General features: G+C 40.8%; 2 protein-coding genes across 2 annotated transcripts; both read right to left on the minus strand.

Moving 5' to 3' along the window:
- Positions 1-244: 244 nt before the first annotated feature.
- On the minus strand, positions 245-1580 carry LOC308693499 (uncharacterized protein). The gene is made up of 5 exons (XM_081370419.1): positions 1467-1580; positions 1240-1301; positions 1040-1131; positions 836-951; positions 245-731 (listed from the first exon to the last, which is right to left on the minus strand). Exons 1-5 carry the CDS (start codon positions 1530-1532, stop codon positions 648-650), a joined length of 420 nt encoding a protein of 139 aa, XP_081226545.1. The 5' UTR covers positions 1533-1580; the 3' UTR covers positions 245-647.
- Positions 1581-7210: 5630 nt separating this feature from the next.
- Positions 7211-8546, minus strand: LOC308693405 (uncharacterized protein). Its single transcript, XM_081370291.1, has 5 exons — positions 8433-8546; positions 8206-8267; positions 8006-8097; positions 7802-7917; positions 7211-7697 (listed from the first exon to the last, which is right to left on the minus strand). Exons 1-5 carry the CDS (start codon positions 8496-8498, stop codon positions 7614-7616), a joined length of 420 nt encoding a protein of 139 aa, XP_081226417.1. The 5' UTR covers positions 8499-8546; the 3' UTR covers positions 7211-7613.
- Positions 8547-15361: the final 6815 nt, after the last annotated feature.

The following is a 15361-nucleotide window of genomic DNA, read 5'->3' on the forward strand; positions in this document are numbered from 1 at the left end:
TTGATTGGTTACTTTTAGAACATAACCCACCCTAGGCCTTTTCGCACAGTGATTTGATTGGTTATAGGCCAGCTATGCAGATATTGCTCAGTATACACTAAACCCCCCTTACCCCAATTTTAATACATTCAAATATAATTTTAAAAACACACACAAAGAACAATGAGAAAGTCTGACATTTTTATTAAGGTAAATAAAACATTACAAAGAGCATTATAAACAAGCATTAAAAAGGAATGGGGGAACAAAAATATTTGAGGGGATGAAAATTTAAAGGAACAAAAACAAATATAACATGAACATTATAAACATACATTAAAATGAATGGGGAAAAAGAAATGTTAACAAAGGTGTAAAGGAATAAAATACAAAACGTGGAGATCAGCAACATGCACATCAAAAAGGAACAAATATACAAAGTATACAATATAAAACAATTTAAAATCAATAAATAAATATAGAAATTAAAGTGTATATATGTAAATATTAATTTTTTCAAACTGCCATGATGCACTGGTGGTGTGACGTAGCGTGGGTCAGCCTCTAGTCTGGTTTGTAGTACCTGGCAGAGAGCAGATAACTCTGTGGTTCTGTTTGGTGGAGACCTCAGCATCCACACTGGCCTTCTATCAACAATAGCATCTTCATCAGACATCAGTTCTATTGTTGCAGTCTTCCACAGTTCCCTTTATGTGTTGGGTTTGTACAACACTGGACATGGTCTCCAGCAACTGCAAAACATGACAGTAATTTAACCACTAAAACACAGAGAGGAGGACAGTTACATTCTGAAGAAGAAAAAAACAACAACTGCTTAACCAGTTTCTTAACTTACCCGTCTCTTTCTTTGACGGTTCTTTGCAGTGTTCTTCATAGTGTTTCTTTTCTTGGCCTTTTCAGGCTGAGCCAAAGAATACTTCCTCTGCAAAGTCTCAAAATATGTCTTGCAACCTGTTAAATAAATCATAAATAAATGTAATGCCAATAAAACTAAGTAAAACAGAGGACATTAAAATGATTACAACATCTTTAAGATTACCTTTTGCACATTCAGGGTCAACGTCTGTAAAAGTTGTCCTTAATTCTTTGAAGAGATAAGTGGTCACAGCCAGGTTATGTGATGAATTTATTCTGGGGGAAAAAGTTGCAGGCATCATCAATGAAATTCAGTTTTAGTATTTCAAATCCATATAGTGGTAGATTAAACTAACATTTACAGTATACAATACGCAGTCTTACCCGGTTTGTGGATCGTATTTGTGTGGGTTGTTCTCTGAATTATGGAGGCGCTTTACGGGTTCCTGTAAAGTTTGAAATTAAAAAGCGTTTAAATGGATTCACAATCTGCAAGAACCTCAAAAGTGAATTTTCAGTTTGAATAAGTTGGCCATCACAGTAAACATAAGAGACAAAACATATCAGTTCATAAGTCTTTAAGATGTCACTCAGCGCCTCTGATATCTTACCGGTTCGTGCCGCCTTCTGCCTATACAAGGCCACCAGTGCAGGTGTGTGTTGGTCAAGCACAGCATAGAACTGGTTCCGTATGTTGACGTTTGTGATGCGTTGGAACTCAGCACAAAGCTACAAAAACAAACAAAAATAATTATATAAAAAGACTAATACTCGATTTGCAACCGAAAACACATTTGTGATGCAACATGTTCCGTTAAAATACATTGTTGAGCAACATGGTCACATGCAAAGTGATAGTTCTTACACACAGTGAATAGTGGCATTTGCTGTTCCATTTGAATGTGATACATATTAAAAACTTGGCAGTGAAATATGTGTGAAGAGTGGCAGAAAAGAGAAGCGAGTCTGTTTTACCTGTGATTCAATCCGAAGAGCCGGCCATTTCCCCAAGAAGTCCTTCACCTGCACAGATAAAACAATCAATATGAAACCAGTCAAATTATGCAATCAACCTCTTTAATGACAAATTAATGATACAGAATTTCAAGTGAATGTAACTTACCGATAAAGTTGCTCTCTGGTGACAATGTAGGTCTGCACATGCACACAAAAACAGACAGCAAGAGATTTAATTTTTAAGAGACGTTTGATTGATGCTAATGAATTAGGCTCCAAATAAAAGAAATGGTGAAAAATAGTTACAGACTAAATTAACATTTGAGTCACCTTGATTTTGGGGATGCTCACTGCACTCCTTCCACTTAAACCTATAATGAAAAGACGTTTGTAAAGGGTTTAATAAAAACTTGCATAGTTCATTCGGTAACTATTATGTCCATAACCTTAACTTTGTTTGAGTAAAAGTTAACGTAACTGCTAACGTTAGCCACTAGCTCATTTGGGTGCATCAGCATGTAGATAACATCACATTGAACTTGCCAGAGCAGGGCGCTTAACACAAACAGCAGCAACACACTCAAAAACAGAAGGACTATCGCTTGCTGAAAAGAGTTATTGACTAACGTTAACATTATTGCCCTGCCACGACATTAACAGTACACAGGATATTATCTGTAACTAGCAGGCGGACTGACGGCAATCGCGCCCGCGGCACCGCGCTTGCAACTTAAAAATAGCCTCGTCTAAGTCAAATATCACGTGTAATATGATATTCTTACAATATTACAACAAGCAAAGTAGTTTTGAAGTGTTTTGGTTTACTTACAAGTTGTTTCATTCTTGATACACGTCGCTCAAGAGGGTAGCCATCTTGGACAGATTTTTCAGGTAACGTCAGCTGCACGTCATGACGTCATATCACGTGATCGACAGTACAGTAAACAATAGTGAGTAAACCAGCGGTGTTCACTCAGAAACGCTGAGGCACACAAACATAAAAATACATAGGCTATTTGTTCACAGACATTAATAGTTTAAAGGTGGATTAAATCAGCAAGAGATTTTAACTGTAGTGACCTCGGTCTTCAATTCAGTGGAGTAGAAAAGCTCAGGTTCCTTCTACCTTTTTAATAAATATCAAGTCACCTTTATTTATACAGTGCTTTTTACAATAGGCCTACAGATTGTTTCAAAGTAGCTTTACAGAGATAACAGGAAAGTAATGCAAGACAGTTTGTTTCCAGAAGAAAATAGCTTCACAGTCCAGCTTAAGTCAGTTCAGTGGTGATTCATTTTGTTGTATAAATAAATAAATAAATAAATTTAACTGTGGATATATATAGCCACTTTGGAGAAAACCGTGATGTCATCGTCCAGCTCAGCTCAGATCTCATATAATAGTGTCAACGCAGGCAGATCAATAATATTGTTGAATATTAAATTAAATTTCCCCAACTAAGCAAGCTAAAAGCCAATTGTAAAAAAGGTGACAATTGTTGTTGTCTGCAATTTGTAAAACTTCACAATAAAATTTGAGATATTCTGAAATGTTTGGTTCATTTTTCTTTATTTGTTCCATTAAATTTATTGCTGGGAAAAAAATTAATCGCATCCAAAATAAAAGTTTGTGTTTGCATAATATATGTGCGTGTACTGTATATAATTATTTTGTATATATAAATACACACATATGCATGTATATATTTAAGATTTTTATTTTTTTTATTTTATTAAATTATTTATATTTATATATAATATAAATTGTGTATAAATATATATACAGTATATACATGCAGATATTTCTTAAATAAATACATGCATATGTGTGTATTTACAGAATAATTATACACAGTACACACACATATATTATGCAAACACAAACTTTTATTTTGGATGCGATTAATTTTTTCCCAGCACTAATTAAATTCCTTTGTTTATTTCATTAAATATTCAGATGTTTTTGTGAACGTATATGTTCAGACTGGGTGTTTATTTTGTCCTGTTTTTATAAAAAATATTTGATTAAGAGACTTTTTTTCATGCAGTGGTTTTAAGGCCCTGACACAGGCGACGTGAGCCAACCCTAGAGTCGGCTTTAGTCATTGCTAGTTCTTTGACGTCGGTTTTGTGTTTCAGGTCCTTAAGAATTTATTTATTTTTCTGTACAAAAAGCTTGTTTGCTTTAGCCTATAGTAATCCAGAGATAATTCTCAACCCTGAAGTCCTCCCTGGCCACCCCTCCCTCTGAGAACAGCCAGCACCTTTAGTGTCAGTCATTAACATATGAAAGGTCTTCACACCTAACAGTTGTCAGTCCTCTCACACCCAGCAGTGTTTCAGCTGTATATGTCCGTGAAATTTCACGGATTCCTGTATATGTCCGCATATGTGAGGTTTCCGGGTTTATCTTGAAATATACTGTTCCATGTTACTCTGATCCGCTTTTTCCCGCATACATCCGGCAAACATCAAATTACACAGGAGTTTACCATGCCCGTATTTTGCCGGATTTGAGTCTTTTCATGCAGTGATTGATACGTTTGTTTTGACCATAGAACCAAAATGGCGGGCTCTAAATGTAAACAGCCTCATAGAGGCTATGTCGTAGGCTTGACTTTGAACCATAGGACATCAGCCCCCCACCTAGGGCGTGCTTGTTGAGCTAGCTCTAAGCCGATGCTGCAAAAAGTCAATGATAATTTGTTCAAAGAAACTCCACAGAACAACAAGTATACCTGTGCTTAAGCGTTTCTGCAAAAGAGCCACGGTGATTCAATTAAGAGCGATATAAAATGGTTTGAATCCCACTACGGCAGGGGTGCCCAACCCTGCTCCTGCCGATCGACTGTCCTGCACAGTTTATCTCCAACCCTAATCAAACACACCTGAAGCAACCAATTAACGTCTTCAGGATCGCTTGAAAATTAAAGGCAGGTGTGTTTGATTAGGGTTGGAGATGAACTGTGCAGGACAGTCGATCGGCAGGAGCAGGGTTGGGCACCCCTGCACTACGGCATCTACAGGCCTGCAAAAAGTTCAGTTTGGCCGAAGCATCAGCCTCTGATGCTGCAGAATGTGACGTCAAGTACTATGTGGGTTGCAGTAAATGGCCAGATATGAAGTGGTTGATAAAGAAAAGCAGCAGAAGCAAACAGAGTCAGAGAACCCTTGAACTCATACTAAAGGTGAGAGGGCTCGTCCGGGATTTGAACCCGGGACCTCTCGCACCCGAAGCGAGAATCATATCCCTAGACCAACGAGCCTGATAAACGAAGGTTTGGGCTACTTGCGTACAGTCACTGAACGCTGGCCTTTAACAGAATGGGCAGGCACCAGTTTTAATACAACACGTTTGTCGTTAGGGAGCCGTACTCCCTGGCGGGCAACGGTTTTGAGTATGTTCTGTGAAGGAAATAAACACTTGTCATCTGGCTGAATTTTAGTACAGATGAAGACAAACAGCCTTTTCACAGCAGTTTTGAGTTTGGCTCAGCGCTCCAAAGGAGGGAGCCAACTAGCTGCTTGTTCTGAAACTGCTGGGCTTGTCCGGGATTTGAACCCGGGACCTCTCGCACCCAAAGCGAGAATCATACCCCTAGACCAACGAGCCTGGCTGATGAAGGATCGGGTTACTTGCGTACACTTGTACAGTCACCGAACGCTGGCCTCTAGCAGAATGGGCGGGCACTAGTTTTAATAGAAAGCGTTTGTCGTTAGGGAGCCGCACTCCCTGGCAGACAGCGATTCTGAGTACGTTCTGTGCAAGGAAATAATCGCTTGTCATCTGGCTGAATCTCGGCTCTGTTGTAGTACAGATGAACTCAAGCAGCAGTAAGGATTTCAAAACCACGACAGTTTTGAGTTTGGCTCAGTGCTGCAAAAGGATGGAGCCAACTGGCTGCTAGTTTTCAATACCGATGAAAACTAGCCTTCGGGCTAATTTGGGTACATTTACATTCATGAATGTCGATTGATATACAATGTCCCTTTTCTAAATAAATAAAATCTTGGCTAAGTTATAGTACAAATGAACACAAGCAGCAGTAAGGATTTCAAAACCACGACAGTTTTGAGTTTGGCTCAGTGCTGCAAAAGGACGGAGCCAACTGGCTGCTAGTTCTGAAACTGCTGGGCTCGTCCGGGATTTGAACCCGGGACCTCTCGCACCCAAAGCGAGAATCATACCCCTAGACCAACGAGCCCTGTCGGAAGGAAGCCTTTCGGGAGGGCGCCACAAATTCTGTGAAGTTCACCTCAAAGACGGAACCCGACCTGGCGTCGAGATACTAAAGTGTAGTTGTTTGAGCGTCAGAAACCACTTGAAGTCATATTACAGATCAAAGGCAGAGCTTGCCAGACAAGGCCTAGTGGCCTAATGGATAAGGCATCAGCCTCCGGAGCTGGAGATTGTGGGTTCAAGTCCCACCTGGGTCGTCTTTGATGGGCTTTGTTTAAGTTGGCCGTTGGGCGAATTCAAGGATGGTTTGTTCAAAGCAACGCTGTAGCCATGATGAGCGCAAGATCTGAATTAGCATAGAACCCACAAACTTCTGATAGCTGTGCTGGGTGTTTGTGTGCATCATTCTGTCCTGCCTGTGCATGTGCCCTATCAGGCTGAAATTACACAAAGCACCCTGCGCAAGAGGCCCAGTGGCTTAAGGGGAAAAGGCCACTTTTTGCTTTTGCACCGGACCTACGACGGAGGCTTTGCGTACGAAAGCAGAGAGGCAGATTACACACAAAACAGGTGGGAAAGAGTCATGAACTATAAATGAATCTAGACATACAAAAACATCATTCACTGCATGAAAAGAGGTGTATCCGGACCAGTATACTCCTGTATACACTGCTGGAATTCGGAAGAATCCGGGAGTATACTGGCCGGATAGCTCAAATTCCATGGGTCTGTATATATCCGTATACATCCGAAATGATACCAAATCGGATGTATGTTGTGGACGTATACTCCCGTGCTACAGCCATTTGTTGCCATGGCAAGTAATCCCTCAAAGGTTTTTTTCAAGAGAACATTTTCACACCTTTGTGCACCTTTTGGCCTTCCCCCCTATTGGTCCTTTTCTTTTAAAACCACTCCCATTACCCAGACCACTATTGGAGGACAGGATACATTAAAAAACCCAGGAAAGTGATTTGATTGGTTACTTTTAGAACATAACCCACCCTAGGCCTTTTCGCACAGTGATTTGATTGGTTATAGGCCAGCTATGCAGATATTGCTCAGTATACACTAAACCCCCCTTACCCCAATTTTAATACATTCAAATATAATTTTAAAAACACACACAAAGAACAATGAGAAAGTCTGACATTTTTATTAAGGTAAATAAAACATTACAAAGAGCATTATAAACAAGCATTAAAAAGGAATGGGGGAACAAAAATATTTGAGGGGATGAAAATTTAAAGGAACAAAAACAAATATAACATGAACATTATAAACATACATTAAAATGAATGGGGAAAAAGAAATGTTAACAAAGGTGTAAAGGAATAAAATACAAAACGTGGAGATCAGCAACATGCACATCAAAAAGGAACAAATATACAAAGTATACAATATAAAACAATTTAAAATCAATAAATAAATATAGAAATTAAAGTGTATATATGTAAATATTAATTTTTTCAAACTGCCATGATGCACTGGTGGTGTGACGTAGCGTGGGTCAGCCTCTAGTCTGGTTTGTAGTACCTGGCAGAGAGCAGATAACTCTGTGGTTCTGTTTGGTGGAGACCTCAGCATCCACACTGGCCTTCTATCAACAATAGCATCTTCATCAGACATCAGTTCTATTGTTGCAGTCTTCCACAGTTCCCTTTATGTGTTGGGTTTGTACAACACTGGACATGGTCTCCAGCAACTGCAAAACATGACAGTAATTTAACCACTAAAACACAGAGAGGAGGACAGTTACATTCTGAAGAAGAAAAAAACAACAACTGCTTAACCAGTTTCTTAACTTACCCGTCTCTTTCTTTGACGGTTCTTTGCAGTGTTCTTCATAGTGTTTCTTTTCTTGGCCTTTTCAGGCTGAGCCAAAGAATACTTCCTCTGCAAAGTCTCAAAATATGTCTTGCAACCTGTTAAATAAATCATAAATAAATGTAATGCCAATAAAACTAAGTAAAACAGAGGACATTAAAATGATTACAACATCTTTAAGATTACCTTTTGCACATTCAGGGTCAACGTCTGTAAAAGTTGTCCTTAATTCTTTGAAGAGATAAGTGGTCACAGCCAGGTTATGTGATGAATTTATTCTGGGGGAAAAAGTTGCAGGCATCATCAATGAAATTCAGTTTTAGTATTTCAAATCCATATAGTGGTAGATTAAACTAACATTTACAGTATACAATACGCAGTCTTACCCGGTTTGTGGATCGTATTTGTGTGGGTTGTTCTCTGAATTATGGAGGCGCTTTACGGGTTCCTGTAAAGTTTGAAATTAAAAAGCGTTTAAATGGATTCACAATCTGCAAGAACCTCAAAAGTGAATTTTCAGTTTGAATAAGTTGGCCATCACAGTAAACATAAGAGACAAAACATATCAGTTCATAAGTCTTTAAGATGTCACTCAGCGCCTCTGATATCTTACCGGTTCGTGCCGCCTTCTGCCTATACAAGGCCACCAGTGCAGGTGTGTGTTGGTCAAGCACAGCATAGAACTGGTTCCGTATGTTGACGTTTGTGATGCGTTGGAACTCAGCACAAAGCTACAAAAACAAACAAAAATAATTATATAAAAAGACTAATACTCGATTTGCAACCGAAAACACATTTGTGATGCAACATGTTCCGTTAAAATACATTGTTGAGCAACATGGTCACATGCAAAGTGATAGTTCTTACACACAGTGAATAGTGGCATTTGCTGTTCCATTTGAATGTGATACATATTAAAAACTTGGCAGTGAAATATGTGTGAAGAGTGGCAGAAAAGAGAAGCGAGTCTGTTTTACCTGTGATTCAATCCGAAGAGCCGGCCATTTCCCCAAGAAGTCCTTCACCTGCACAGATAAAACAATCAATATGAAACCAGTCAAATTATGCAATCAACCTCTTTAATGACAAATTAATGATACAGAATTTCAAGTGAATGTAACTTACCGATAAAGTTGCTCTCTGGTGACAATGTAGGTCTGCACATGCACACAAAAACAGACAGCAAGAGATTTAATTTTTAAGAGACGTTTGATTGATGCTAATGAATTAGGCTCCAAATAAAAGAAATGGTGAAAAATAGTTACAGACTAAATTAACATTTGAGTCACCTTGATTTTGGGGATGCTCACTGCACTCCTTCCACTTAAACCTATAATGAAAAGACGTTTGTAAAGGGTTTAATAAAAACTTGCATAGTTCATTCGGTAACTATTATGTCCATAACCTTAACTTTGTTTGAGTAAAAGTTAACGTAACTGCTAACGTTAGCCACTAGCTCATTTGGGTGCATCAGCATGTAGATAACATCACATTGAACTTGCCAGAGCAGGGCGCTTAACACAAACAGCAGCAACACACTCAAAAACAGAAGGACTATCGCTTGCTGAAAAGAGTTATTGACTAACGTTAACATTATTGCCCTGCCACGACATTAACAGTACACAGGATATTATCTGTAACTAGCAGGCGGACTGACGGCAATCGCGCCCGCGGCACCGCGCTTGCAACTTAAAAATAGCCTCGTCTAAGTCAAATATCACGTGTAATATGATATTCTTACAATATTACAACAAGCAAAGTAGTTTTGAAGTGTTTTGGTTTACTTACAAGTTGTTTCATTCTTGATACACGTCGCTCAAGAGGGTAGCCATCTTGGACAGATTTTTCAGGTAACGTCAGCTGCACGTCATGACGTCATATCACGTGATCGACAGTACAGTAAACAATAGTGAGTAAACCAGCGGTGTTCACTCAGAAACGCTGAGGCACACAAACATAAAAATACATAGGCTATTTGTTCACAGACATTAATAGTTTAAAGGTGGATTAAATCAGCAAGAGATTTTAACTGTAGTGACCTCGGTCTTCAATTCAGTGGAGTAGAAAAGCTCAGGTTCCTTCTACCTTTTTAATAAATATCAAGTCACCTTTATTTATACAGTGCTTTTTACAATAGGCCTACAGATTGTTTCAAAGTAGCTTTACAGAGATAACAGGAAAGTAATGCAAGACAGTTTGTTTCCAGAAGAAAATAGCTTCACAGTCCAGCTTAAGTCAGTTCAGTGGTGATTCATTTTGTTGTATAAATAAATAAATAAATAAATTTAACTGTGGATATATATAGCCACTTTGGAGAAAACCGTGATGTCATCGTCCAGCTCAGCTCAGATCTCATATAATAGTGTCAACGCAGGCAGATCAATAATATTGTTGAATATTAAATTAAATTTCCCCAACTAAGCAAGCTAAAAGCCAATTGTAAAAAAGGTGACAATTGTTGTTGTCTGCAATTTGTAAAACTTCACAATAAAATTTGAGATATTCTGAAATGTTTGGTTCATTTTTCTTTATTTGTTCCATTAAATTTATTGCTGGGAAAAAAATTAATCGCATCCAAAATAAAAGTTTGTGTTTGCATAATATATGTGCGTGTACTGTATATAATTATTTTGTATATATAAATACACACATATGCATGTATATATTTAAGATTTTTATTTTTTTTATTTTATTAAATTATTTATATTTATATATAATATAAATTGTGTATAAATATATATACAGTATATACATGCAGATATTTCTTAAATAAATACATGCATATGTGTGTATTTACAGAATAATTATACACAGTACACACACATATATTATGCAAACACAAACTTTTATTTTGGATGCGATTAATTTTTTCCCAGCACTAATTAAATTCCTTTGTTTATTTCATTAAATATTCAGATGTTTTTGTGAACGTATATGTTCAGACTGGGTGTTTATTTTGTCCTGTTTTTATAAAAAATATTTGATTAAGAGACTTTTTTTCATGCAGTGGTTTTAAGGCCCTGACACAGGCGACGTGAGCCAACCCTAGAGTCGGCTTTAGTCATTGCTAGTTCTTTGACGTCGGTTTTGTGTTTCAGGTCCTTAAGAATTTATTTATTTTTCTGTACAAAAAGCTTGTTTGCTTTAGCCTATAGTAATCCAGAGATAATTCTCAACCCTGAAGTCCTCCCTGGCCACCCCTCCCTCTGAGAACAGCCAGCACCTTTAGTGTCAGTCATTAACATATGAAAGGTCTTCACACCTAACAGTTGTCAGTCCTCTCACACCCAGCAGTGTTTCAGCTGTATATGTCCGTGAAATTTCACGGATTCCTGTATATGTCCGCATATGTGAGGTTTCCGGGTTTATCTTGAAATATACTGTTCCATGTTACTCTGATCCGCTTTTTCCCGCATACATCCGGCAAACATCAAATTACACAGGAGTTTACCATGCCCGTATTTTGCCGGATTTGAGTCTTTTCATGCAGTGATTGATACGTTTGTTTTGACCATAGAACCAAAATGGCGGGCTCTAAATGTAAACAGCCTCATAGAGGCTATGTCGTAGGCTTGACTTTGAACCATAGGACATCAGCCCCCCACCTAGGGCGTGCTTGTTGAGCTAGCTCTAAGCCGATGCTGCAAAAAGTCAATGATAATTTGTTCAAAGAAACTCCACAGAACAACAAGTATACCTGTGCTTAAGCGTTTCTGCAAAAGAGCCACGGTGATTCAATTAAGAGCGATATAAAATGGTTTGAATCCCACTACGGCAGGGGTGCCCAACCCTGCTCCTGCCGATCGACTGTCCTGCACAGTTTATCTCCAACCCTAATCAAACACACCTGAAGCAACCAATTAACGTCTTCAGGATCGCTTGAAAATTAAAGGCAGGTGTGTTTGATTAGGGTTGGAGATGAACTGTGCAGGACAGTCGATCGGCAGGAGCAGGGTTGGGCACCCCTGCACTACGGCATCTACAGGCCTGCAAAAAGTTCAGTTTGGCCGAAGCATCAGCCTCTGATGCTGCAGAATGTGACGTCAAGTACTATGTGGGTTGCAGTAAATGGCCAGATATGAAGTGGTTGATAAAGAAAAGCAGCAGAAGCAAACAGAGTCAGAGAACCCTTGAACTCATACTAAAGGTGAGAGGGCTCGTCCGGGATTTGAACCCGGGACCTCTCGCACCCGAAGCGAGAATCATATCCCTAGACCAACGAGCCTGATAAACGAAGGTTTGGGCTACTTGCGTACAGTCACTGAACGCTGGCCTTTAACAGAATGGGCAGGCACCAGTTTTAATACAACACGTTTGTCGTTAGGGAGCCGTACTCCCTGGCGGGCAACGGTTTTGAGTATGTTCTGTGAAGGAAATAAACACTTGTCATCTGGCTGAATTTTAGTACAGATGAAGACAAACAGCCTTTTCACAGCAGTTTTGAGTTTGGCTCAGCGCTCCAAAGGAGGGAGCCAACTGGCTGCTTGTTCTGAAACTGCTGGGCTCGTCCGGGATTTGAACCCGGGACCTCTCGCACCCAAAGCGAGAATCATACCCCTAGACCAACGAGCCTGGCTGATGAAGGATCGGGTTACTTGCGTACACTTGTACAGTCACCGAACGCTGGCCTCTAGCAGAATGGGCGGGCACTAGTTTTAATAGAAAGCGTTTGTCGTTAGGGAGCCGCACTCCCTGGCAGACAGCGATTCTGAGTACGTTCTGTGCAAGGAAATAATCGCTTGTCATCTGGCTGAATCTCGGCTCTGTTGTAGTACAGATGAACTCAAGCAGCAGTAAGGATTTCAAAACCACGACAGTTTTGAGTTTGGCTCAGTGCTGCAAAAGGATGGAGCCAACTGGCTGCTAGTTTTCAATACCGATGAAAACTAGCCTTCGGGCTAATTTGGGTACATTTACATTCATGAATGTCGATTGATATACAATGTCCCTTTTCTAAATAAATAAAATCTTGGCTAAGTTATAGTACAAATGAACACAAGCAGCAGTAAGGATTTCAAAACCACGACAGTTTTGAGTTTGGCTCAGTGCTGCAAAAGGACGGAGCCAACTGGCTGCTAGTTCTGAAACTGCTGGGCTCGTCCGGGATTTGAACCCGGGACCTCTCGCACCCAAAGCGAGAATCATACCCCTAGACCAACGAGCCCTGTCGGAAGGAAGCCTTTCGGGAGGGCGCCACAAATTCTGTGAAGTTCACCTCAAAGACGGAACCCGACCTGGCGTCGAGATACTAAAGTGTAGTTGTTTGAGCGTCAGAAACCACTTGAAGTCATATTACAGATCAAAGGCAGAGCTTGCCAGACAAGGCCTAGTGGCCTAATGGATAAGGCATCAGCCTCCGGAGCTGGAGATTGTGGGTTCAAGTCCCACCTGGGTCGTCTTTGATGGGCTTTGTTTAAGTTGGCCGTTGGGCGAATTCAAGGATGGTTTGTTCAAAGCAACGCTGTAGCCATGATGAGCGCAAGATCTGAATTAGCATAGAACCCACAAACTTCTGATAGCTGTGCTGGGTGTTTGTGTGCATCATTCTGTCCTGCCTGTGCATGTGCCCTATCAGGCTGAAATTACACAAAGCACCCTGCGCAAGAGGCCCAGTGGCTTAAGGGGAAAAGGCCACTTTTTGCTTTTGCACCGGACCTACGACGGAGGCTTTGCGTACGAAAGCAGAGAGGCAGATTACACACAAAACAGGTGGGAAAGAGTCATGAACTATAAATGAATCTAGACATACAAAAACATCATTGAAACGTTTGTTTTGACCATAGAACCAAAATGGCGGGCTCTAAATGTAAACAGCCTCATAGAGGCTATGTCGTAGGCTTGACTTTGAACCATAGGACATCAGCCCCCCACCTAGGGCGTGCTTGTTGAGCTAGCTCTAAGCCGATGCTGCAAAAAGTCAATGATAATTTGTTCAAAGAAACTCCACAGAACAACAAGTATACCTGTGCTTAAGCGTTTCTGCAAAAGAGCCACGGTGATTCAATTAAGAGCGATATAAAATGGTTTGAATCCCACTACGGCAGGGGTGCCCAACCCTGCTCCTGCCGATCGACTGTCCTGCACAGTTTATCTCCAACCCTAATCAAACACACCTGAAGCAACCAATTAACGTCTTCAGGATCGCTTGAAAATTAAAGGCAGGTGTGTTTGATTAGGGTTGGAGATGAACTGTGCAGGACAGTCGATCGGCAGGAGCAGGGTTGGGCACCCCTGCACTACGGCATCTACAGGCCTGCAAAAAGTTCAGTTTGGCCGAAGCATCAGCCTCTGATGCTGCAGAATGTGACGTCAAGTACTATGTGGGTTGCAGTAAATGGCCAGATATGAAGTGGTTGATAAAGAAAAGCAGCAGAAGCAAACAGAGTCAGAGAACCCTTGAACTCATACTAAAGGTGAGAGGGCTCGTCCGGGATTTGAACCCGGGACCTCTCGCACCCGAAGCGAGAATCATACCCCTAGACCAACGAGCCTGATAAACGAAGGTTTGGGCTACTTGCGTACAGTCACTGAACGCTGGCCTTTAACAGAATGGGCAGGCACCAGTTTTAATACAACACGTTTGTCGTTAGGGAGCCGTACTCCCTGGCGGGCAACGGTTTTGAGTATGTTCTGTGAAGGAAATAAACACTTGTCATCTGGCTGAATTTTAGTACAGATGAAGACAAACAGCCTTTTCACAGCAGTTTTGAGTTTGGCTCAGCGCTCCAAAGGAGGGAGCCAACTGGCTGCTTGTTCTGAAACTGCTGGGCTCGTCCGGAATTTGAACCCGGGACCTCTCACACCCAAAGCGAGAATCATACCCCTAGACCAACGAGCCTGGCTGATGAAGGATCGGGTTACTTGCGTACACTTGTACAGTCACCGAACGCTGGCCTCTAGCAGAATGGGCGGGCACTAGTTTTAATAGAAAGCGTTTGTCGTTAGGGAGCCGCACTCCCTGGCAGACAGCGATTCTGAGTACGTTCTGTGCAAGGAAATAATCGCTTGTCATCTGGCTGAATCTCGGCTCTGTTGTAGTACAGATGAACTCAAGCAGCAGTAAGGATTTCAAAACCACGACAGTTTTGAGTTTGGCTCAGTGCTGCAAAAGGATGGAGCCAACTGGCTGCTAGTTTTCAATACCGATGAAAACTAGCCTTCGGGCTAATTTGGGTACATTTACATTCATGAATGTCGATTGATATACAATGTCCCTTTTCTAAATAAATAAAATCTTGGCTAAGTTATAGTACAAATGAACACAAGCAGCAGTAAGGATTTCAAAACCACGACAGTTTTGAGTTTGGCTCAGTGCTGCAAAAGGACGGAGCCAACTGGCTGCTAGTTCTGAAACTGCTGGGCTCGTCCGGGATTTGAACCCGGGACCTCTCGCACCCAAAGCGAGAATCATACCCCTAGACCAACGAGCCCTGTCGGAAGGAAGCCTTTCGGGAGGGCGCCACAAATTCTGTGAAGTTCACCTCAAAGACGGAACCCGACCTGGCGTCGAGATACTAAAGTGTAGTTGTTTGAGCGTCAGAA

Source organism: Scardinius erythrophthalmus, assembly GCF_964197995.2.
Source record: "Scardinius erythrophthalmus genome assembly, chromosome: 7".
Lineage (NCBI taxonomy): Eukaryota > Metazoa > Chordata > Actinopteri > Cypriniformes > Leuciscidae > Scardinius > Scardinius erythrophthalmus.